The 26,099-nt window shown below is 41.6% G+C and overlaps 1 protein-coding gene across 1 annotated transcript in view; it reads right to left on the bottom strand.

The window, feature by feature from the left end:
* Positions 1-26,099, bottom strand: part of LOC141744697 (putative cation-transporting ATPase 13A4) — a 43,807-nt gene extending 17,708 nt beyond the window's left edge. The window contains exons 1-17 of the mRNA XM_074591226.1: positions 25,909-26,099; positions 18,015-18,188; positions 15,377-15,514; positions 13,142-13,212; positions 12,974-13,054; positions 12,021-12,090; positions 11,074-11,208; positions 10,586-10,658; positions 9,799-9,930; positions 8,423-8,593; positions 7,829-7,986; positions 4,401-4,589; positions 4,022-4,083; positions 3,135-3,285; positions 1,645-1,731; positions 797-950; positions 84-195 (exon numbers count right to left, since the gene is read on the bottom strand). Coding sequence (XP_074447327.1) covers positions 84-195; positions 797-950; positions 1,645-1,731; positions 3,135-3,285; positions 4,022-4,083; positions 4,401-4,589; positions 7,829-7,986; positions 8,423-8,593; positions 9,799-9,930; positions 10,586-10,658; positions 11,074-11,208; positions 12,021-12,090; positions 12,974-13,054; positions 13,142-13,212; positions 15,377-15,514; positions 18,015-18,188; positions 25,909-25,971 — 2,021 coding nt within the window. The 5' untranslated portion in view covers positions 25,972-26,099. The remainder of the gene's footprint in view (positions 1-83; positions 196-796; positions 951-1,644; positions 1,732-3,134; positions 3,286-4,021; positions 4,084-4,400; positions 4,590-7,828; positions 7,987-8,422; positions 8,594-9,798; positions 9,931-10,585; positions 10,659-11,073; positions 11,209-12,020; positions 12,091-12,973; positions 13,055-13,141; positions 13,213-15,376; positions 15,515-18,014; positions 18,189-25,908) is intronic.

Here is a 26,099-nt window from a genome sequence, read left to right as displayed (position 1 = left end):
AGGGGTGTTGTGATAATGGTACTATGTGAGGCACCACTAGCCCATGGCTGAATGTGACTGACAAGAAGCAGTCTGTGGCTTACCTTGTTAGATCAGTAAGTTGCTTCCCTGCCTGTAGAGATTTACATGCCAGTCCGATGACCCTAAAGCCCTGTGCTGTGTAGAGCAGAAGCTCACTTTCAAAGTTCGACGGGACTGTAAAAAGGGGAAAAGACAGTTCATCAGGGTATTTGACTGCTTTTTAATAAAAGGAAGCCTTGCAACAGAGAAGGTTCCTGCCCCAGAGGGCAGGTACACCTGGAGTCTACCAATAGGCCAAGGACATGAAGGGACGCTGCTGAACTGAACTTTGCTCAATAAGAAAATCTTTGATCTGTCCCTTTGCACTTAGTATCCTAAACTATTCTGCAAAGTCACAGAATCACAGAAGTCCTACCTTCTTCATGTCATGAAGGAGCTGTACTCTTCTAGCTGCCCTCCCAAGCTTTGGAGAAAAATTAAAACTTTTTTTGGTGTATACTGGACCAGTGGACACCTTTCTCAAATATCTATTCTGGCAGAGATTGTACACCCTGTACAAGAGTTGGAACTTGCTTTTATGTCTTATCCGTCTCTTCTTTGCAGAGAAGGGCTGTATGAGAGCTTCGACTTGGAGCACAACAGAGAGACCCTAACTTGTCAGGCTGAAGTATAAAGTCTTAGACCCAGAAATCTCATTTGGACCTTCGACCCCACTGCATCATCAAAGTCACTTACACATATGTGTTTCTAGGAAGCATTTATAAATGTTAGTTACCTGTTTCTGCTCTACATAACATGGCTACCATTTCTGGAGCCCCTTTTGTGAAGACCTGTTGTTCCCCACCAATTTCCTGAGCAATGACAGACATTCTCTGCAAAGCTGAAGAAAATGGAAACTGATGTAAAATGGTAACTCCTTCCACTGGGACCTAGGAGAAAAGCAAGTGGATTAGATACTGCAGCAAGGATTTTAAACTCAGGCCAAATGATTTTAAGTCCATCCTTTGGGCCATGGTAAGAAGCTTACCATGTATAACGGGCTGATTTGTCACAGTGGGACAAAAAGAACTGGTATCTAAATAGGAGGTGAAATTTGTACAGAAATATTTAGCTTAAGCAGTAGGAAAAGATCACTGACAGTTTTAGCAGACTATTAGATGTAATTCACTGAAAGGAACTCACCAGTCCTGTTTCTTTAACAAGACTCTGCTAGGTCTTACACTGGTTTTGCAAAGGGAAAATGGATGTCTGAAAGTGTCCCCTTGGTGTATGTCACCAGTAATGGTCTGACATCAGCTACCAGACTCCATTGCAGTCCCAAGTGCTCTTAGAGATTTCCACCACTCAGTTGAGTTTGGACTGAGTCTCAAGCAACCAGGACAGGCAAAGTCTTGAGCTGGACAATCTGTCATCCAGCATTCCCCTGCTTCGAGCAGCAAGCTCCCCTTAAGTATCTCTTTTTAATCAAAGACAGCAAAGCAATCTCTCTGCAGGCAATAAAAGAAACACGAAGTGTGGAAGAGCTGTCTTGGACTAGGACAACCAAATGTTTCTCTACTGAAAGGTAACTCTTACACCGACAGTTTAACTTGATCATGAATGTGAATCCCGCAAATAGCTTACACTGCTGGCTTTAGGCCCAGGTCTAACAAGTGTGGCATGTGTGGATCCTTGACCTTCAATCTGGTGTCCACTGGAATCATCTATCACCTGTGTATTGAAAGACAAAAATCTTTCAGATCATAGCACCAGCAGACCTGAAAGGACCCCCAAGGAATCATTTAGAGCCTTTCCTTCCCTCAAAACAAGGTATCTTATTCATTCCTGCGGGGGGTCTGTCTGATCTCACACTAAAATACTTCGCTAATGGAAAACCCACTATTTCCCTTGGCAATCAAATCCAGAGCTTCACCAGCTTCAGTAAAATACTGCTGTACTCTTGCACAGCAAATAGATTATGTCCTCTCACTGACAATAAATTCTTTATTCATTACAACCCACTGAAATATTCAAAACCCTTTAGATCTAACATAGACCCAGTGGGAAAATAATTAATAAGAGTTTGTATTAGTGTAGAAAGCACCATTCTCTGCTCTTGAAGTACTCCACAAATCAGATGGGTTTTTTAATCATAACAACATGACTGTGAGGAACAAAAATATTTTATGGTGTCAAAGGGCACATGATTATTCATGTTTCACAGGAATTATTTAACAGGATCACTCCTGTTTAATTTACAACTTTGATGGGTGTCTGTCTAAGGCTGAGATGACAAGGTGATGCCCCTGGGAAAAAAACACCCTCTAACTCCTGTATTACTGCATAGTTTATTCCTTGAAACTTTTCTGTTTTACACATTTTGCAGATACAAAACAGACAGATGTCATGCACATAACTAGCTAATCCTGCCCTGAATCTCTTATCTTGCATCAGCCATGGCTTGTGGCTATACCTTCTACCAGGTAGTTATGGGCTGGTTTCCTCTTATCCATCTCGGACTTGCAGCCTTTTAGTTTTCGTAAATGCTCATTCCCCAAGAAGGGGAATGAGCATTTATGAAATGCTCTGCCCCGCCTCTCCACAACTGATCAGAGAGTGAATTGCAACACTGATGGCTGTTTGTGGGTAATGGGACAGAGACTGAAAACAGATCTTTCATAGCAGCATGGGATTTCAAACCTGAGGATGGCAGAAATATCTCCACATTGACAGAGCTCTAACAAAGTTCAAAATCTTGCATCTAGTTCAAAGTTCGCAGAAGTCCGTTACGTGCTCTGTAAAAGCAGTCTTAATCTGCATATAAGTCACATTTGGGACTTCCTGTTATCTTGCAGCAGCCACAGTCAGAGCTGATATCCCAGTAGGGTTTGCGTGATATCCCCCACTTCAGTCAAAGGAGCGAAGTACTCAAAGTACCCCTAGTTGAAAGCTCTAGGCAGAAACAAGGAACATTTCTCCAAAAGCCTGAGCATGTCGTATCTCTTCTGGGTTTTATCTGTTTTACTTCTGTGTGGGAAGTGGCTACTGGCATCATACGGTTTGGGACGTTCCTCCTTTGCAAGAACAATAAAACTCCCCAACACTATTTGCACAGCAACAAAGCACAGCTTTACCCAGTTAGTGGCCTCAAACATTTTCACATCCAGTGGGTCTCCTTGGATCTTGCCCTGCCAAACAATTAATGAATGACAAACCGCCATTGCTCTGAACACAGGGCCCCAAGGCAGGCTGTGGTCCGCAGGGAAACTGTGAATGTCCTGGAAGCTAATGCAAAAGAGAACATAAAAATTACCACCAGAGAACACCAAACAACATATGACTAACAGAAAAAAAAAATCATAAGTCAGGGGGCTGTTAAAAAGTCCTATCCTGTGGTCAGACCACAAGCATGTTTCTGGGGACTTGTCCTCCCCCATGAGCTATTTATCGCGCACCTGTTAAAGGCTGGGATACACGTGGTCAGAGTAGGTGTATTCTGCATAGTTAAGGAGTCCATTGGGCTGGACAGAGGAACAGATTATTATAAAATATCTTCCTTGTGGGTTGTGTAAGGACTCTTGAGCTGTGAGGCTCATATAAGTTTGAGCATTTTTGTGTGTGCGTATTTCTGGAAAAGTAAATGGGCAAAATCATGGGCACTGAAGGATCTGAGAGGCAATCTCATGGGTAACAGTGAGTTCCCATCACAAAGGATTGGGCACCATTGCAGCTTTGAGATCTAACCTAGCATGTCTACTACAGGCTACACTGCTTGGGCATGCTGTGCCAAATACTGACGACAGTGGCTGCATCATTTCACGTGAAGCAGGACTGCTGGGATGAGGCAACAAACTAATTTTCCAGAGGCTACAGAAATAATATTGGAAATCTAAACATGAGGAACGTCAAACTGCTGTTTGACAATAATTGTCTTTCAGATTTGTTCAGCTGTCTAGGAGGAGAATCCAGTCACTATCCCACCAAATTTAAATACCATTGGCGTGTCAAGGAGGAGCCTTACCAGTTTCTTTCAGAGGGCAGCAAGCCCCAAAGATCCAGGCCATCTTCTGTTAAGGTGCCAGTCTAAGTTAAAATGTACATTTAAATTAACTTCCCACATGAAAGCTCCAACAGGAATAAAAAGAAAGACTTAGTTTAAGAAGTTAGCGTCCAGAAAATGCTAGCACAGTACAGAGCAAAAGTGCAATCAGTCAATTCCTAGATTCCAAGAAAAACAACAATTATTAACAGTGTCTGTTCAGAAAACACAAACTTAAGTATATAAGATTGGTCAGTATGTTTCTAAAATACAATGGAAATGCTTGATCAAAACCCATACTCTCCCACTCCTAGTATGGCTCCCATTACTAGTAAGAAAGTAATCGCCACATAGCAGTTACTTTGTCAAAGCAGATGAGGTTCAGCTGTCCGCACATGTTGATCCTCTGTGGGCTGATGCAGAAGATGCCCTTTTTCTTCAGCCTCCGCTGCGTATAAATGATCCCTGTTGTCAAGGCAGCTGGCAGAGCTGGGGGGACAGCAATAGTGATAACATCCAAAGCCTTCTTCACCACTTCTCCTGCCTCCTCCTGACATAAAACCAAAGGCAATTATCAGCAAGAGGGTAGCAAGGAGTGCTGCTTGGATTGTCTGAGTGTAGCCCTCTTAATCCCTTCTCCCCTCCACTGCAGGTGATACAGGCTGTGGTGTTTTCTGCCCATGGTCCATCATGTATTCATCTCCCTAAGAAATTAATTGCTTTGATTTAACCAAAGGCTTTAAGGATACATCACCGCTAAAGAGCAGCCTCCAGGCCTTCCTTCATTCTCCATGCCAACAAACCTGCCAGGTAGAACACACAGTCTCCTCCAAAGCAAATGAGTTCAAACATGCCAGCTAGGTTATTGCATCCTCAGTCAAATCCAGTTTCCCATGACACAGCACACAAGAATTTGCCATTTATATGGGCGTTCATCCAACTGCCTACAGGCATAGCTCTTGATTCAATGTTAAGGTGACAGGTGAGACATATGGGATGGTGCTGAAAAGGAGGGCAGAATGAATGAGCTAATGATTTCTTCTGACCTTATGTTCTAGGAGTTATGAAAGGAAATTGCTTTTACCTGCAGGAAGAGACATGGACGTAAAAGTTACACTTCTAAGAGCAATCTCTAATTTGGGAGCTTAGAGGTCAGTGTAAAACTGACTGCCAGTATGCTGAATGTCGGCACTGTTATTCTCGGCAGTTGATATCACTGCTAAAGGATTGAATGGATTTCAAATTGGGCTCCCAGAACTGAGGTACTGCAAACGAAAGCCAATTTACAGTTCAGAAGGATCTGCAAACCATCACTAGAGTTCTATTATTACTGGTTCTGAGCTTGGGACTTTGACCATAAATCATGTTGCATTTGATGTGCTGAATTTCCATCATGTTCTCATTCTCCTTTCATTGATCCTGTTTCAGTCAATAGAAGGCACCAGTTTGATAATATTTTGTATCTATTTTATATTAGAATGAAGCACTTACCACCTTTAGATAATACAGTCACAGAAGAGAAAGCATTTAGTATATCATGTGACTGAATCTTACATCAGTCTGACAAGACAGCTTCAGCTGCTGCGATAACATCAGCATGTATTTTACATATTACAAGGGCAAAGTTAAACAAAAAAAAAATGAAAAACTGCAAAGCAGACACCAGGATATGTTCCTAAATACAGTTTGTTTGATATCCCGAGGGGAATTAATCTTCTGAGCCAACTGATTGTAGATTATTCCAAAGGAGAAAAATTATTCAAAAGCTGAATTGCAGAATCAACCTTGCAACTCAGGACTTGGACTTTACATTGGCAGATAATTATCAAGGCATGAAATGATTTCTTGAAAGTTTTTGAAGAAGTTCTAAAGCAATTAGGCTTTAAAAATCACAGAACTACTGTTTATAGTGTGCAACTATTTCTTACATTGACCTTGATGCATAAGAATGAGTGAACTGTTTTTAAAAGGGTTTCAGGTGAACTTTCCAGAGATTTAAAAGACCAATATAGCAGGGCCGGAGAATGCACTAATAGGCCTTAATTACCTTCACTAGTCTCACCTCCACCCAAATCTTCTGCTCATGGGTTCCAGAGTTCCATTTAAGCTCAGGCCTGGGCTTAAATGCCTCTAGCACTGTCTCCTGGATGGATGTCATTAGATGTGTGTTGCAGCCTTGTCTCTTGTCCTCATCTCTTTCTGCTTCTGACTGGTCTACCAGGATTATTTACCGCTTTGCCTGGGACTACTGACAGGCTGTTATCAGCGCACAGCTCTCCCCACAGCATTCAGATACTGTGCGACTGTGCCCTGGTCAGTGAGGGCACTACCTTGGCTCCTGACTTGCCTTCTCCTAGGGAATAGCTGGCCCTTGCTGCTTCCTGACACAGTAAGTCTTAGTTCTATATTGAGAAACTTCTTGATTAAAATTGTAATACAAAATTAATCAACTGTTGATGTACATGGCACATCAGAGAAGAGCTAACACAGTCTTCACAGAAGGAAGACCTGGAGAACCTGGAAAACATCCATGAACCTCCTGGCGAACTCTGGAAAAATCAATGGAGATGTGGGTGATTCAACTGATACAGGATAGTTGCCTTTGCAAACGTTATTTCTCAAAAGTTCTCAAGGATATTAAGGTGAGTGATAACTAAGTGAAAGTTATCCCCCACCACCAAATGACTATATAAAAATATGGGGGGGAGGAGGCAGAAGAAAAGGGGGAGTTGTTTGTAACATCAGTAAATTTCAGGGATCTGTGTTTGCACCTGTACTGTTCAGGGGTCTGTAACATGGAAGAAAGGTGGCTGAAGGGGTAGCCAATGATCTCTAAATCATGAATAGTACAGGAAACATCAAATAGAAAGCAGCTTTTTGCTACTTCTCTAAAACAAAAATCTACAGTGCCTTCAGTGATTTAGATAGCAGCTTTAAAAACATTTTCATGCAGTACGTGATGAAACTGTGGGAACTATTGCCACAGGTGCTGTCAAGTCCAAGGCATAAATGGACTCAGAAATGTATTAAAACACCCTCTGGGAGATTGTCAGTGGCTATTATAGGTAGCTGATCTACATAGAAATGACAGCTTACTGAACTGTTAAACCTTTTTCTTGAAGAAGTTAGAAGATTATACCAGGGAAGAATTGTTCTATACTTGCCATACTTCCTAACCAGTTTCCATAAGCATTTGATATCAATAACTCTCAGAGTCAGTGGACAGGGATAGATGGTCTTTGACCTGACCTACACTGGAGTTTTCGGAAAGCTGCCTTTTCACAATGACACATCATTCTCTGTCCCATTAAACCCATGGCTCACTTGTGATTTTCCTAGGAATGTAGAAAAAGTGCTACAAAAACTCTGTAAAGGCTACTTGCAGAGTGCTAAGCTCTTAGGATCTCCCATTTTCAGAACTCTAGAAAACATTATGCTAATTACATGCATTGATAATTACATGTATCGGCAAGCACAGGGCAGACAACACACAACAGAGGCAGTCGGTATACTGAAGGCTGCTGGTAAGACATGCAGTGCTTGCACAGGATTTACTAAGACCGTAGTAGAAAGGACTGGGGAAACAGTGGTTTTGGCACCTTGGAATTAAATATATGAAAGCCTGTGTGTTGTCACAAATTCAATTACATTGTAAAATGGCCTCATATGCTAAGGCAAAAAGGAGAGTGACAAGGAGCGTATTTTTATATATAAATGTATATGAAATCACTCAAATTTCAAGTGTCTTGAAAACGGGTGTGACCATTTCTCCTGCGTTTAGTAACTCACCCCATTAAGTGCAAATACACACACTGTGTAGATCATTCCAATGGCTGCAAATGCTACAAGGCACATCAGGAACCGGAAGGCATCTCTGTACAGCTTGAAGTTCATGGGTTTAGGGTAGAGAATGGACCTCACTAGATCCCCTTTGGCTGTATTGAAACCTGGAAAGTCAAACTAAAATTATTCCAAGGGGAAAACATTTCCAAAAGTTCTCTACAAAGAACGGAGGGCTTGAAAATGACTCCTAATTTCTGTAACTTAAGAAAGAAGGCCCAGATCTTTTCTTTCAGTGTATGTGACCCACTCTGCGGAATATAGAAAAAAGTTACTTTTGTTTTAAGGAGGAGGATTTTTTCCATGTCTCAGAAGCAAAGTGAAATTCTTCTTTGTAATCATATGTTAGTGCTTTTTTAAAAGTTATGCCAAGCAAACAGAAACAATGCATAATAGCTTAGCCAAGCCCAGGATATCAATTCTCCATCTGACTGTTGTGAATTTGGATTAATGCCTTTTACTTAATGGGACCCGGGCACATTAAGTCAGACTGTTGAGTAAGAAAAAGCATGAAAGGAAAAGCAAACTGAAGTGTTGACTGACCAGTCCGCAGCACCACAGCCTTCACTACTCCTCTGTCATCTGCCTTGGTCTGTATGACCTCTGTTCCACAGAAGAGGACATGTTTTTTGTAATCCTCCGCACAGTGCATTCTCCAGGGCTTGAAGTTATCAGCTTGGGGTAAGGGGGTCTTTGTTACCGGAATACTTTCCCCTAGGGAAGATTAGCTCAGATGAAGAAAACTTCAGTACACCTTAAAATCAGCCTCCTGACTTTCAAGTAAGTACAGTATCTAGACATCTAGATGGTAAGTTAAAGGTATTTACTAGAGAAACCAGTTTAGAGAAATGTTACTTTATATTGTGACTTCTTCAGAGTGAATAAGAGTTTGAAGACTAGCAAGCAGACTGCCAGAGAAAAGCTCTCCTTTGCCTCAGTACAATAGCTTCGTGTAAGCCTGAGAACTGAAAGCAGTCCAAGGACTCTGAATCCAGGCTGTAGATACACAGACTTGAAAAGAGACCTGCACTGGAGTTGCATGACTCCACTTGATGGCCCCAAGTTGTTTACCTAGTTTGAAACTCATGTGCAGGTCACTACACTATTCCCTTAGGCAGTTGAAATATGACATTCCATATTTCCCCTTCCGAGTAAAAAGAACAGCCTTTAACTCAATGCTTGACAGCTGATAAATGTCCTATTTATGTCAGAGCAGAGGCACTAAGGTGAAGCAGAAGAAATATCTTCTGACAGCTGAAGCTTTCTAAATGAAAGTGGTTTCTGGAATTTCTCATTCACATGAAATTTCAGAACTGTGGGTTTCAGTTTGATTCAGGCCAAGACTAAATTTAAAGACAAGAAGCAGAACTACGAGCACTTTCTGCACCAAAAATCCTGCTTTGCAGTGAACTCTCCCGCGTGGTGTGTTCTCCACTGCTATCACATGAATGTGGGGCTGTCTGGAGAGCTAGACAGACACTCCAGTAGGTTAGAGGCGTTGCAGCGATCAGCAACAAGACATTGAGAGTGACAGAGAGAAACCCCTACAGCCTGAGCAGACTGTGGGCCCTGTGTGGGAACAGCTTTGCTCTGTATCTACTGTTTCTTCTCCTGTCCTGCTCACTCCTCTTCACTGTCCACTCTTTCCTTTCTAATCAGAGGATCCCCTCCTAAATGCTGCACCCCAGAAAGGAAGTAAAGGATGAACTGCCATTTCTGAAGTCCATCTTGTCTATTTAGATAAGCTGGGGCTAACTACAATTCAGTCTTTATTATAGCAAACACCTGGAAGAATCCCCTTCTAGGATAGCTATGGACTATCTCATAATAAGGATAATGCTGTATGTCCTGTGTCACTGGCTGAAGCCATAGGGCTATGATGATGTTTTGATGGTACACCTGGGAGGGACAAGCTGTACCTGTCAGCATGCTTTCATTTACAATGCACTGCCCGCTGATCAGGATGGCATCACAAGGCAAAAGGGTTTTGCCCTCTTTCAAAACCAGCATATCTCCAGGAACAAGATGGTGTGATTCCAGTTCTTGGAAACCTGTAGGTGACATGTAACGCAAACTTTGTACTTCATATATTTCTCTGTGGTAAGGGGGAAAAAATACAAGGAACTACCAGCTGAATAGATCGTTACTTCTTTATAATGCCTGATAAAGAAGGGGCCAAAAGTAGAACATAAGAATACAACCTCCAATATTTAGAAAAGCCTAGGCATCAGTTCGAACTGCAGAATTCCTTCTTATCTCCCCAGGAGTCCAACCAATGCTTGTTTTTCCAATGTGCTGACCTAACTGAAGAGGCTTGGATCTACATTTCTTAATTTGACTCCATCTTTTTGGATTGTGTTCTAAATACCATGACAATGAACAGAATTTGCATGGAGCAACTAGGTGGAGTCACAGCCATTTAATGGCTATGTGGCTGGCTTCATCAGCACTGATTTAAGAAAAATGACATTGTTTTTCCTGATAACTGTTTGAGCGCAGCCTTAGCAAAAGATTATGAATATGATTGGTGTGCCACAACATACCTCTAGGTCAAATTAACCCAATCTGCAGAAGCTAGTTAATCGAGGTGAGAGACAGAAGAGAAAACTGCTCTAGAAGGAATTTGATACTATACATTGTATACGGTTGTGATATAAATTGCTATAGAAATGAAACACATTGAAGAAAGAAGTGTACAGGAGTCACCTTCCTTATTTCTGCAGACAGTGACCATGATGTTGTTGTGAGACTCAACCAGTCTGTGCAGTTTAATCGATTGCTATAAATTAAAGGAGAACACACAAAAGTGTTACATCTTACTTACATGATGCAATTCATCCACTAACAATTATTCCTTTTTGTTGTTTGTGGTTATGAGAGCCCTCATAAACTGGGGTCTGGCCCTGTCAGGAACTGTACAATCATACAGAGAAAGAAACTCCCCACCCTAATTATGGAGAAGGTGTAACAGAAAGTTCCAAACCAAAGCACTGGAATGGGGAAGGGAGGATGTGGGTGAAGAACCACATGGAGATTATGATGACTAGGAGGCCAGGCCATTGCATCTGCTACTACACAATGTCATGAGACTAAACCTCTGAGTAACTCTCATAACATGTGCATGTTATAACATCCTGGCCTTTCCCAGACATTAGAAATAAATCCTCCTTGTGGTAAGAGGTGAGGCATCTCACCTGTCTAAGATCATATACAGTCAAAAAAATCGAGAGTAGAGACATGATTATGATGGCAGTGGCATATTCCATGTAATCTTCAGCAAACCACAGACACACACTGAACAGCTGGAACACGTAAAATGGATTTAAGACCTGTTTGGAGAGAGAGCAATACTCAAGAGCTGGTCACATTTAAAAGGCTACCATATACCCAGCCAGACCATCCTGTTAGAAATGGGCTGGAATAAAACCTATTAAGTGTTGTGTCTCACAACCTCCTTTCTAATATCGTTAACAATGGCTTCAGTCTAATCGGATTGGACCACTTCCATCTGACAGAAGGGCCAAATAATCTGGACCAATAGGATGCTATTTGGGATGTGAATGGCTTGGCCCAAGCCTTGTTTTGCCTGCTTCTTTACAAGAAATGTAACAAAGGTGAGAGAAGAGCAGGTTGTGCGGTGAGGATGGAGCTCACATACCATAGGCACATCCCTACAAACATTCTGATTAGGCCACATATAGCCAGTTCCTGCCTGAAAAAGATATTCGTGCTTTACACAGTGCTGTGCCCAGAGTCATGAGCTCATTGGATCTCTCTGTGGCTGTAGGCATGTACCAGCTACTGCTGTTCACTTAATCTCTGCTGACTAAGAGACAGCTTTTGCCTGGAAGGTTTGATTTCCAGTGCAGCTTGTAAACATTCACTGACCCTTGTAACGCCAACAGAACGAGCTTCCAGGACACAGATACGTACAAATACCAAGCAGCCATAGAGGCATGGGGATGGAGGATAGGGAACAATGGAAATAAATGAATTTATGGTGATATCATGGAACAGCTTTAAACAGGATTTGAAAAAGGAGCTTGATGGAAAGCTAATTCAGACCTAGAATCCATTATATTCTATATGCACGCTCTGCCTCCCCAAGTAGCCTAGAATAAAAGCATCAAAAATGCTTAACCTCTTTGATGAGTAGTTTCCAAATAGGGATCACTGGAACATCAATAGTGTTTGGCCCACATATAACTCTCCTGTATGGGATAAAGATATATCACTTACAGATCAAATAGTGACAATGTAGCTCACTCGAGAAGTTGCAGCTTTCAATAGCCCTGAGAGCTTGTATTGATCCCAGTTTAAGGGCTGAATAAAGGTGAGGATCTTTCTCCAAGGAGAAGATAAAAAATTAAATGCCCCTACAATGCTTATGTCAGAAATGACTGTAGCAGTGAAATCTACTTAAACAGACAAGAGGTGTAACACAGCCTTTTAAGCAAACATTTCCATCATGCAAAAATTTCTTTGAAGCACCATAAACAAAGGAATTCTGCACCTAAAACTAAATGATCTAAACCCAAATAATTTTGGATACAGTTAAGGCTGATTTGAATGTAAGACTCAACATGAGCTAAGATCAGCAGCTGGATTTTCAGTATTCAATCAACTGAAGATCATTTCTTTATTTGGCAGTTTCAGGAATACTTATTCTGTAAATTGTCTAATGATACAGTAGTTTGTGAGAATAAATTCAATGACCAGAACTAGTTGATTTAGAAGTTCAATACAATTACATGGAGTTCCACTGAAGAAGCATATACACAACTTATCTGCACCGTCTCATGGAGACTTTCTCTTACCCTAAATAAAAACTGCTTAGAGTTAGTTACAGGGCATAGTTATTTCTTGATTGAGAACAATAACAGTGATGAATACTGAGGCATTTAAAAAACTTTGACAAGGAATACACAAAATTCTCTAGCCCTTTTAATTCAATTTTTCAAGCATGGCCATTTCATCTAAAATTACGTGCATATTAATGGATACACAAGAAACTCAAGGAAAATGCACCAACAGCAGTGAATTTACATCTCTTTGAAATCCATATGTTGAGTATTTGTGTTCTAAAATGTGTACCTGACATTCTGTTCATTGCGGGTGAGACCACAACCAAATTTGGCATGTATAGCTGAGCACGTGTGGTGGTCTTCTAGGACTCTAAAACATAAAGGAGTATTTTCCTTAGGACGTTATTCACAAGCTTGACTTCGTCAGAGACTTGTGTAACCAGGGCATTGAACTCACCCAACTTTCTGGAACTGTTTTGCATAGATATTCCAGACATAGCGGATTTTTTGTACTTGAATACTTTTCACCTGCAAAACAAAACAGGGACAACAATACATGCAACACAGCAGACAAAAATACTCCCAGGCCTGCTCACAGATCTCAGCTCGGCATCCTCACTGTGGTCAAGCACAGATAAAGCAAATTACATGGGGGGTAGGGAGGTAGAGAATACAGGATTGCATTTACTAACTCCCTAGTTATGTTATAGAGTGGGATCCCCACTTCAGTGCAGGTTCCAGTAAGCTTTACAGATCTTTAGGTCAAGGAAGTACAAAGCAGCATTCTTCTCTCCCCATTTTGTGAAGCAAGGAATACAGTCCTCACTTTCATTTCAGAGAATGGAGGGAAGAGATCACTGATGCAGTGGTGAGTATGCAGGCAGCTGTCAAAGCCCGTCTTCAGTCAACAACTCCCATATCGTCTGTCTGGCTTTGAGGAAAGCAGGAGGCTTTGGGCAGTTTGCAGGCATGGTGACAAGTTTGCAGGCATGGTGCTGTGTCACTGCTAATGCTAAGCCCTTGCAGAGCAGTTATCCACTAGGAACACATACTGCCATTTATAACTTGCAAAAGGAGTCTGTCCTGTCCTGCACAATAATAACGAAGCCTGTTAGAGAGAATGGTGCTTCATATCAGCTGGAAGAAGGCAAGGCTATACACCTATACACATAAGTAATAAGGAAATCAGCTCTAGGGGACTCTCCCTACCCAGTGCAATAAGTATTATCATAGGCCAATGAAATCTATACTCAACTCATACACTGACTCAAAATGGAGCTATAACCGCAGCCATTAACCTAACAAGAGGTCTGTAGTTAGGATTTCATGCAATAGGAGCTGCAATATTTGCAATGCTAAAAACCGGAGTGGGAAATGAGGGACTCAGCTCGCTGTTGGAACAGGTCCTTGGACAGCTCTTGGGCACTTCACGTTACTCCGTGGACTTAGGCAGGTTAAACAGCAAGAAGGTTTTATAACTGACTTAGAAGTAGGGCCTTTTGAATTGCTAATGAAGGATTAAACTGTTTGCTCTTTGCTGCTTTGAAATCTGTTCTTTTCTATCTAGATATTTTGATTGATATGAAAGTGGTGTTCAAAGGGCCTATTATTTGAGGCTATGTTGGCCTTTTTTATGTTACTAACTCAATCCTCTGAAGAATGTTACAAACCAGTATTCACTTTCATACTGTGCTAGTTGATTAAACTAGCTGGCACTAAACTTTCTTATGTACATTAATGTATGCCCACACAAACCAGCAGTAATAGCAACAGCTTTACTCCGCTAAAGATAGGTTTATAATGAAAATATCTACTTAAAATTGCTGTAGATATAAAAACAAATGCTAACAAGTCAGAAATCTATTTCCTGGAAGGGAAAATAGCTCTTTTATGTGTTCCCCAGTGCAGTGATCTAGTAACTATAATCAAGAGCCAGATATTGGCAAATGTACCACTGCATTCCTATTGCTCACACCAACTTAAGGTGTAATGCTAAGCAAGATACACAACTGAACTGTCTGGTACTTGTTCTAAAATGGGGATAATTATATTTACTCAATTCATGAGAGACCCTGTGATCTGCTTGGACCAATTAATCCTCTACCTTCTCCCCTGTGCCTCCCTGGGACCTCAAAGCTATGGAACCGGCAAATGTACTTTAAAGCACAAATTGGTACATACAAAGGCAAGAAGGCAAAACATGTTTCAGACCCTCCTTGATGAAACATTTCTGGAAATACTGATGTAGCTCTGCCTAGGTACTTTTCTATTCTGTTTCCTCTCTGCTGCATTCATCCCTGTTTTCATGTTACTGTGGGAGCTGTGATGTTTGGCTCCTCACAGTTTCCCTTCAAACACAGAGCCACCCCTAAATTCCTTGGTTCCTGTGCCAGGAATGAGTTTCTGATTCTTCACTGCCAACCCCAGTGTCTTGAAGCTCTCCTACTTATAATGTAGGTCTTCTCTCAGGAATAGTGAGGATTCTTTTTTCATACCCACCTTGGAGTAAGAGAGGATTTTCTACACAGGTGAGTACAGTTCTCCAAAATCTTTAGTTTGTTTTTCCACAGCTCACTGTGTTCACCAAGATGCAAGTTTCTTAGCTGGATATGTTTCACAGCTCATTCACTTCATGAAGCATGTCTGAGATTTGCTATCACCTCCCAGATGCTGCTGGGAATACTTAACTTACTTGCAAACTTGGCTTCATTATGGCTTTGCTGAAGATTGAGTCTTCCTCAGCACTGGCTGGATAATCCGTTCTACTTCTGATAAGTGCAGACACAGAGATCCACGTCACAGTCTTACGAGAATAAATCCGAAATTCATCCTGAATGAACATAAAAGAGAAGTATCACTATTTCCCTCAAAATCAAAATTTCTAGTCTTTTAGAGCACTGCTCCAGTTTTCTTAAAGAATTAACCCACAGGGGCCTCCCAGCACCCTGTGACCAATAAAGAAATCAGCAGAATGGGAGCAGAACCACAGTCCTGTCAAAATGCAAGTACTGCAAATAATTCACTGACTGCAGACCTGGTGCTTGGCTGGTAAGGATGGAATGCGAACACCCAGATCATGATTTAGGACAGGCAAACAGTACAGGACAATCTGAGATGCAGTGACCATACTGTAAAGGGAAGATCAAAAGAAACATAGCGCTGTACTGCAAAATGGATGTTTAGTCCCAACACCTTTTCACAGTCATTCCTGTATTAACACTTCATTGGAAAAAAGTGTGTTAGCACTATGCCCCCCTTATGGTATCTTAGACAACCTTTTGCCACAAACTGAATTTGTGATCTTGTTATTTTTTGTAAAATATGTTCAACATTGGAACTGCCTGATAACTACTGTTCGTAGTACAGTCTCAGAGATTAGAGCAATCGCGGTAATAAGTACCCTCATGTTAAGTTTCAGTCCTGAACATTGACCACCATGCATTAAAGCCAACTATGAGACTGACTTATATATCATATTGAGTGTGTGAGCTGTTTGGCAGATGCAAAGAGCTGATTACTTCAGCCAGCCAGGTGCTGAAAGCACAGTTATTAAACTTCATTTGGAAATGACAACAGAAAAAGAAGATTCTGTACCAAATATGAGTCCTTTTGAATAATTTAAGGGTTTAAAAAAGAACTTAATAATGTTTATATATCTTATTTACTTGTGCACTTTTATTCTTCAACTGGTATTTTGAGTAGAATAACTTTTATTTTCTGATACTTATCTTTAACTTAAATTTCAGAATTAGTAGACATTGGGATGCAGATTGAGATGGAAAGCAGTGAATAACACAGGTGCTCATTATCTCAACTAAAATGAGTCAAAATTAAATAACAAAAGGGAGTTAATAGACTCTTATATTGCAATTGCAGTAATGACGATGAATTATGAATGAAGGTTTCATGTGAAGCAAAAGAGAATTCCAAGGATCAAGCTGATGGGATTACTTGTATCCTCATTAGCTGTAGCCATCACATTTGAGAACTGACATAATCAGAATGGAGGAAAAAAAACACAAAACTGTCATTTTAATACAAAGAACCACGAAGAAAATCTGAAATTGTCAAATGCCCAGAGCATACTTTGAGAGAGCTTCCTGATAAAAAGACCATGCAATATGATTCAATTCTTGTTTAATTACACAAAGGATCATTTAAAAATTCATTTATCTGAGAAGTGCTTGGCATGGAAAATCCATTTAAAATGTCATACAAGAATAGGTAATTAAAAATGCAAACTGAATTGAAGATTAAAAAGGGAGATTAAGCCTAATATGCTTATTTTTTAAAAAAACCCATATACCCCATTATTAGAAGGCAGATTGTTTCAATATAAAATATTCAACAGGCAGATCTGTGGTTTTCAAAACCCAAGATTTTAACTGCCTGCTGCTTTGCTCATTTAACAAGGCAGCTCAAATACAGCGGTAGCAAGTGATCCATTTTGCAATTGCACATTTTGCAAATGCCATTGTTCAGGAGTCTTTGAAGCAGAACAAATCAAACTTCTGGAAGTAAACCAGCCCTGCCAGCTCCTGGAGTATTTAGACTCAGCTGGGATTCAGAGTCAGCTCTCAGTTTGCTTCTTTTAGTGTTGCAGTAGCTTTCATGAAATTAAATCAAGGTTTGCGTATGTCACAGTGCTTCAGTACAGTCCTCAACAGATAGAAATCTCTATTAGGAAACTACTAACAAAACATAACAGCCCTGAAAGCATTAACTGCAAGATTGAGGGCTTATTGACATGGGGAAGGTCTGATGGAAAATGGAAACACACAGCCAAGAAAACAAGCAGTCCAAGCTTGCCCTCTTCCTTTTACTGATTCCTCATCACGCACTGCTGGACACTGCTGGGGACAGAGCTAGACAGAGCTTTGGCCCACTGGGTAAATTTTGGCAGAGGGGGGCAGCTTCACTAGGACAGCCAAGTGAGGGAAAAAGAATCTGCTGGACATTGTCAATCAAACAGATGCTTTGGAATCTGTAGCACAGATCTGCAAGGTAGAAAGAACAGGAATGGTGGAAGGGAGGAGTAAGGACTGAGAGCAAACACCACAGTCTTGAAACCACGGATATTACAGGTTTTTTCACCCCAATTTCTTTCAACTTGTTGTCTGATCAGCTGTTACCCTCCATTCCAATCATCATCTTACACATAATTTGTGGAACACTTGAGAGTTCTTTAGATTAATGATGGTAAACATAAGATATTATTGCAGGAAATCAGCAATGTAGGAGATTTCAGCTAACTGGATTCTTTCCAATTAACTCATCTTTCAATTAACTACATACTAGGGACTAACTTAAAGATTAAAGTAGGCACCTACTGTTGTTCTAAGCAGAACAATGTCCGCTTCTTCCAAGCTGCAGCGGATGCAGTTTGCCCACACATCCCACTCTGGCTTCCAGTAAAACAGCAGCATCAGCGCCCCACAGGACAAGATGTATCCAGCAATGCACAAGGCCTTTCGGCAGCCTTGGGTCTTGTAACCAAAAATCTCCTGTACAGCAAAGACAAGTTAAAAATCAGTACTATTTCTCTTAAAGGAACACCTGGAATACTATACTTTCCCATTATGCACTGCTCTCCCATAGGTACTGTTTGGTATGGTACTGTGAAAAAACAAGTCACAGAACTTGTATTTGGCTTCTTTATGTGTCCTAAACATGACTAGAAAAAAATTTTGCATGTTCCACAGAAGTTTTCATCCACCTTCACAAAATCGGGATTGCTGTAGTCTGACCAAACCTCTAAAGTAGTTTTATGTATGTGTGAAACTCAGCATGAGACACTTATGTGTGCACATGAGTTGGAATGACATCAAAATACAGACATTTAGGCCTAAAGTCAGGAAGACAGATCTGCCTGGTCAGCCTTTTTTAAGGTCCCTGGCTGAGACAGCTGAAGAACTTCAGTACATCTGCACTAGGGGATGAAGGCCCACTGCAGCAGCTGAGACGGTGCCTGCTTCAGAACCAGCAGCACCACTGCTGTCCTGCCACAGCAGCGAGTCTGCATTAATGCATCCACACTTCAGAGACTCAGCTGGTGTCTCTGCATGGTGCTGAATGACACTGTGTGGCTGCACCCGCTGGAGCTGCTTTCACAACTCGTCACAGACTCAGGGCTGTTACCATCTTCCATAATAGCTCCAGTAGGGGGATTTTGGACCTTGCCAATGTGCCATTGTCCTAACATCCCAAAATAATAATAATAACAATGGTTAGTAAGAACTACTCATGAAGACTTGCAGAATGCTTCACATGTTCAGAGGGCCAAAGGAAGCTACTCACTGTAGCTGTATGAGTAGGTATTATTATTCCATTTTCAAAGCTGGGGAAATTGTTATAGTGAGGCAAGGTGACTTGCACAAAACTTCAAAGGGATGACTGTCAGCATTACAGTTTAAGAGCTGTCAGGTCTTCGTACTATGGCCAAATTCCACCTCAGTAGTGCTAGCAGGGACTTGGTAAAGGTTAAATTAAATGTATACAGTGAATTCATAGAGGAGACCCAACCCTGATCTAAGATGGGAGATTGCATGACTACAATTACATCGGGTGACCAGGAGAATTTGCTAACATAAGGGTTAAGATTCCTCAATCTCCTTCTTCCTAGTATACCTGCAGCAATTGTGTAATCTCCTTCTGAAGATCAGATATCTGCAGCCACAGATATTGCAAGATCCATTCATAAGGTGAGAAGAAAAGGCAATGTAATTGGAAGAATGAGTAATGCATAATTCCTGGTTCTGTGCTGGTGTCTGCTTGTTATGCAAAATGTGGGCCCTACCCAGTGGTTCCACACACTGCCTCGACCTACCTGCTCTATGTCATTCTCCAGAAGACAAACTCTGTCTTCCTAGGTAATATCCATGGGGTTTCTAAAGGGAAGAAGTTGGCAGCTGTGGGGACAAAGTATGGTAAACTATACAGGGGAGTGGCCTGCATTGCACAGGACCTGGTTATACCACCTTGAGATGTGTATGCTCAGCATTTTCAAAGGCTCCTATAATCTCTGAGCAGCCCAAGAGAATAAGGCAATTCTGCAGCAGATAGAAGGAAGCTCATGGAGGACAGCAGATAGGCAAGGTTTTCTAGAAGGTGGTTGGTGTGGCACTCACGTGCTATTAATATTAACGTGCTCCTCTAAACAGGTAAAGGGCTCTCCATTCACCTCTCTCTAGTTGTATCGTTAAGAAAAAGGTTACAAAATTAGTGTCTGCACCAGGATACAGAACAGTACATAGAATGATGTGAACTTACTGTTCACAGCAATGGCTTACTAACAAGATCCAGATGCTTGGATCCAGACTTTACAGCTTGTCAGCACGGCAAAGGAATTTCCAAGGAGACAGAGACACCTAAGGGAAGAACTGTTAAAAGAACGCGCCTTCGGACTTTCTCCAGCAAATGGCTGGACCTGGAATAACTGGAATAATATTTTCAAATTGGGATGGGCATGAATATCAGGGTGGGGAAGAACGAGATTGCTGCCATGTGCATCTTGCTTCTACCAGTGAATCACTCCTTTAATTTACAGCTTTTGTGCCTTACACCCAAAGTCTGAGAAGTCAGTAAGCCTCTAGTCAATGGAACTAAGAAGGGCTAAGGTGGGCGCTCGGCATGTGATTGGCAGTCGTTTGGGATCATCTTCTATTGGCAGTGTTCTTCTCCACTGAAAATGGAATGATTCCCCAGACCTGATATGACAACAACCATAGAGCTAGGGCAGACTCTGTCTTTCTCTGCCTAGGAAACCGTGCACCTATATATGAAAATATGTGTCTGAGTCCCCATATGCCTGCATATGTGCCCAGGCCTACGTTTTCCAGAATAGTTTCCCCTCAAAAAATGGTTGTATTCCTTAGATCTCAAGACACTTTGCAAAACCAAGCCACGCATCAGTATTCCTCATCTTGAAAACTAGGAGAGGGGAAGACAAGGAAAACAGCTCAGCTGGGGTAAAAAAGCCATGCTCTTAAAGCATTCACTGCACTGTCTGCTGGGTCTTGCTACTTCTCACAAGGGACTTTCCTGAGATAGATAGACAGATGGATAGACAGATGGATGGATAGATAGATAGATAGATAGATAGATAGATAGATAGATAGATACCCTTGAGCAGTTATGACACAGTACACATTCTGCCCTATGAACACAGGTGTTGGTTCAGGTTCGTTGGTTTGTGTCTTGAAGAACATGACATTTCTGAATACAGGTGTTCAGGAGCTCTACAGGGAGAAAGCTGGGAAAGAATAAACATCAGATGTTAACTACTGTTTTGTATCTGGATGTCCATGCAGGAGCCTAAAGCCAAACAAAGCATTTCTCATAGTTTGCAAATGTCTGGAACAGGTTACCTGCGCCACATCATTTAGAAGTAAAGGTAGGCAGGGAAATAGACTGAGCTCCAAACCTAACTTGTGCCAAACTTCCCTGGGCTGGAACCTTTTAATACTTAACTTCAGAATAAAATGTTCTGTTAGGTTGAAGTGTTTTTCCTGACCCTGTGCCTTCAGCTGGAAGGACTATAGCAATGAAGGCTGCACTCATTAAAAAAACATTTAGTAAGTAAATAGCTCCTTGTTGAAACAGAAACAGTATTAGTACAAACACTTCTCACTTGTCAAACACATCAACAGTGGAATTCTTTAGAAGAATTCTCAAAACCATTATCTTCTCAAAGAAAAAAGGTGAATACTAGACCCACAACAGAGGTATTTACAACATGCATGAAGAAGGGGGAAACAGGCACAACATGATGCAGGTTTCTCAGCAGGTTTATCTCGCCACCTGAATGTCTTACAGTAATTAAGGCTTGGAAATTATTCAATTCTTGAAGAATTCTTTGGAAACTCTTCAGGATTCACAAGGCCTATACTACAAAGACCTCCAAGCAAATGCATGTCCACTATGGCAAACAATACTTCCAGGGCTGGCAGAAATCCTGGTGTTGATGTCACCAGTAAGAACATGTCTGTCAGGTTGGTATTATGTTGTTAAGGAAAAGAGTGTAATGTTTGCTGGGTTGTATTTCATTGCACAAAGAGGCTCTGCTGATGCAGACATGCTTCTTTTGAAGATGGGTCTGATGAATACAGATTTGCACCTTGACAACTTTTCTACTGTGTGAGCAGGTTTTTAGGGCTCAAAGTGTGCATCTGGAATACATAAAATTACACAGCCAAATAACCTGGATTCTTGAGGGCACCAGATTAAGAGACAGTGGAAAACAAAGCTAAGATTGGAGTCTGTAAGACTCCAAAGGGCTTCTTGTTATCTCACAGGAGGTAATGCTGCCTACAAAAGAGGCTGGTACACAGGGCTCATCTCATCTCTATAGAATAATTTTTAATAAATTGTAGTGTATTATAAAACCTTGTTTCCTCACATGTTAACATCCCCTTTCTCTTGAGACTCCCAACAGTCAGAAGAGTGACTAAACCAAAATGGTTTAACTTGTGAGTGAAGGGTCTGGGGAGGGGCCATAGACTATGGGACAGAAAAAGCTGCCAGACCTGCTCAGTTGGCAGAAAATGTGCTTATTCCAAGAAAGGTTCTTAGCTGCTTTTACAATCATACAAAGGCAGCGCTCAGGGGCTTATCCCTCTACTGTCCAGCAAGTCTTTGTTACTTATGTTTAAAAGAAAAATTGCCTGTAACTGCCAGGTCATCTGCACAGCAGAATTTAAATGCAAAAGTCAAACAAGTTCAGGCACCCTCTTCTTTGGTGAAAACAAGACCTGTAGCTACCAGCAAGGAGCCCGAACAGTGGCTGTGAACTATCGTATTTCTGGCAACCCAATCACCAGGTATCCTATTACGAACAACCTGTTGCTATAACAACAGATAATAGGATTAGACTTGAAAGACTGGTTAAGATTCACAAGGAATTTAATAACTGAATCTCATTCTTAGCAACCAGAACCTGTTTCATCAAAGGTCTGTTTCTGTTCCCTCTGAAGCCAGCAGCAACATTCACTATCATTCCATTAGGAACAAGATTGTGCCTTTCAGATTCTATCTGAACAGTTAAATTTTTCAAATGCAAAGTAAAATTCCTGGATCAGATTCCCTTCAGAATTTTGGCATTCCCAAGGAGGCAAACAGCTGACAATATGCAGCAGCAAACTGGGGTTCACCAGCTAACTAACTGCAGTTGTCCCATTCCTTCAGAGGTAAGCAACTGGGGAACATGTGCTTAAGACAGGTTGCTGGCAAATCCTTCCAGAAGCAGCAGCAGAAGCTTTTGCACTGCAAGACTTATGTTCTGCACTTTACAGTTTGTGCAAAGGGAATGATTAGTGCCAAGCTGTACAGAGAGGAGCATCAAATTGGCAAAGGGCATAAAGCTGTGTCTTTCCTCCCTCTTCCTATTCCACCAACAATTACTTCTTTTCAAAAACACCTTCAAGCAGATCTTTACGAAGGGGAAAAAAAAAAAAAGCAAGCTAATTCCTGAAATAAATCCCTTCCTATTACCATACCTATTAGCCCTCTCTGAGGCAAGCTGCTGTGTCCAGAGCGCTCTCACACTACTGAAATATTGCTGGTACTACAAATAGTTACGAAGAGGGAGAGATATTATCTCACGCTCCACATATACATTGCTAAGTTTTAGCTGGGTACCAGGAGAGTGAACTCTTGTTCAAGCAAATGTACTCCAGCCACGTAAAGTAATCCCAAAGATGTACACAAGGATATATAGGGTAGATTTCCTAAGTCAGCTAGTTCAACACAGGAAAGCATTGTATGTCCAGAGTCCAAATGAACTACTTGCACGCTTTCAAAATTACTTGAACTATTTCACTCTGGAAGAACTGGCACCTGCACAATGTCAGCTGTTACATTATTACACCCAGTGATGTGATCTTGTTTGAGGAGTCAGGAACTGCTTGTGAATAATTTGGTTCAGGTGGATTAAAGTGACAGTTAAAAACACTGTAAAAAAATATTTTTCATGGTTTAGAATTTTAAAAAAATGTTGCAGGGTCACTGAGACTTTATGTGCCAGTGCCACTTGCTGTGGCTGCCAATAATTTGAAATATCCGATTTTAACAAAGAAAGAATGTCTGCACATAATTCTCTTTTACCCCATGTACTCTCCTTCTCTCCTCTGCTTTAACACAGCCTTCTTTGTCTCTTTCTTCACAACTTCTCTCACCTGCATGTTACATTCTTTTTCACACAAATACACATGCTAGTTCTCTCATTCTATACACGTTTTTTTCCTCTTGCTCTTACAGTACCTCAGATACCCTCACAGTTATCTTCCTCTATCTCATACTCGTTAACTTTTTTCTCTCTCTTACACATATGTAACAAAGACATATACATACCTGCCAAATCTAGCACAACTTGGCTATGGTTTTAATTGCACCTGCTACTCAACTGCTTTATTAATCTTTTTTTCTGTGATTTTCATTCGGGAGCCCCAGGTGAATGAGCACTGCGCATGCTCATTGCAGGCACAGAGAGCATGGCAACTGCCAGACACCCCGGATTCACAGTGCAGATTGACTCAACACTGTGCACACACATCAACTGTGCATGGAAAACCTCAGATTCACAGTGCAGATCCCCAAGCACTGGACTCACGGCACATGTGCTCAGTATGATATTGGTGAGAAACAAGAATATTACTGGAAAGGTAATGTGGGATAGTTGGCTCCACGCAAGCACAACTTGGGAGTCCCAGTAGCGCACAGCTAGAATAATTGGACATACAGGGTACAATAGTGTGGGCTCTACACAGTACCAGACAGTACACTTAAACCTAATCAGCTCAGGCTCATTTCTGGCATTGCTAGCGATGGTGCCAGTAGTGGGAAGAGAACGACAGGGTGTTTATGGTCCTAGAAGGAGAGGGGCAGGGTGGAGCACAGGCACAAGAGCAGCCGCCGTTTGGGGCTGGGGAGCAGTGGCCCATCAGCACCAGGGCTAGAACCAGCAGCAGGAGCTGCGTGCAGGACCAGTAACTCAGCAGAGCCACCCAGGTTCTGCGTTGCACTGAGCTAATTAGTCCCCACCCTCAGAGCCAGTGCCTTGCTCCTCCTGCAGTGCTCAGTTCATACTGCTGGGTGACTCTGCACTGCATTCCCCAGCACATCCCAGATTACCCAGGTTTGCATTACGGAAAATATGACATCTCCCCTTCACTGGATGGCAGAGAGCTGACTGAAAATCTATATCTAGGGTTAACAAATGTCCACATTTTTCCATGACATGGTCTCTTTTTCACTAAAATAGAATTCTCAGCAAGTAGATTTTGAAGATTTCTCCAGGATTTCTGGAAGTGAACAGTCACGTCAGCTTGTAAGTAACTGTGTTTCACTAGCTTTGCTGGGACTGCTGTACACCCAGAAATTCAACACACACTCACAGCAGAGCTACAGCGGCTGTGCAGCACAGGAATTGTGAGAAGCACTGCATTTACCAGACATGCATGAGAACTGTTGCTGTACAGCTGCATCGTGGGTCTGACATCTCCAGCAGAACCTGTTAGATGGACAGAATGCATATGCAACAAATAGCTGATCCGTAACACACAGTAGTGCCAAAGCGGCTAAGAAGCACTGAATTTACTACGGTTGTGCACTGGGCTTCCTATTTAAGAGAAGCACTGTGCAGTAGATCAGAAACTTCGTGTAAACATAGGACTTACTTCCACGTGTTACAGAATGCAAGTAAACATACTCGTCCCTGGGAAATTATGGAAAGAACTACAGTAGCTCTGTATTTAGAAATCCAGCTTTATACAGGCGCTCAGGCTGGAATAGTGTTGCCAATTCAACAGATTGCATTAGCTAATAATTTATGCAAATATAACACATGTGTTTTTATGTTCCAGACAAAGCCAAGGTTCCCAGTCCTCATCTAACTGGAGCTGACCCTGGAGATTCAGCTGTCAAATGGTTAGGAACACTGCTCCTGTCCCTCAAGCTCATGTAAAACCACCTCCACCTAGATTTATAATGCCACATCAATAATCTGTTGAGCCACCCCCTGTTGGAGGGAATAACCAATTAAATCCAGTGGACACATACAACTTCATTTTCTTTCCGCTAAAACAATTATATCCCTTTCTAACTGTATGTTTCTGCTATGGGAACACCCCCACCATCCAAAACTAAATTACAGACTGTAGCATTTTATTGAAGAACATGTGCCACCTGCTGCTTCATGTTCAGAAAGACCTAGACAGAGATAGAACTCACCATCTCATTCTCTTCTCCCTGGTTAAGCTGTGCATAATGGTTCTTGGCAGGATTTCCCCCCATGAAATGACTCTCTGGAGACTTTCTAGAGCACCTTCAGGACAGGTCTTCAGCGCTGTGTGCTTGAACTTCCACATTGAGGAAGTGCTCCAAGTACACACCTTCCTTATAACTCTGCTAATGTTTGAAGA

Source organism: Larus michahellis, chromosome 6, assembly GCF_964199755.1.
Source record: "Larus michahellis chromosome 6, bLarMic1.1, whole genome shotgun sequence".
NCBI lineage: Eukaryota > Metazoa > Chordata > Aves > Charadriiformes > Laridae > Larus > Larus michahellis.
Note: the sequence above shows the minus strand (reverse complement) of the source record. Positions and strands in the feature narration are given on the sequence as shown.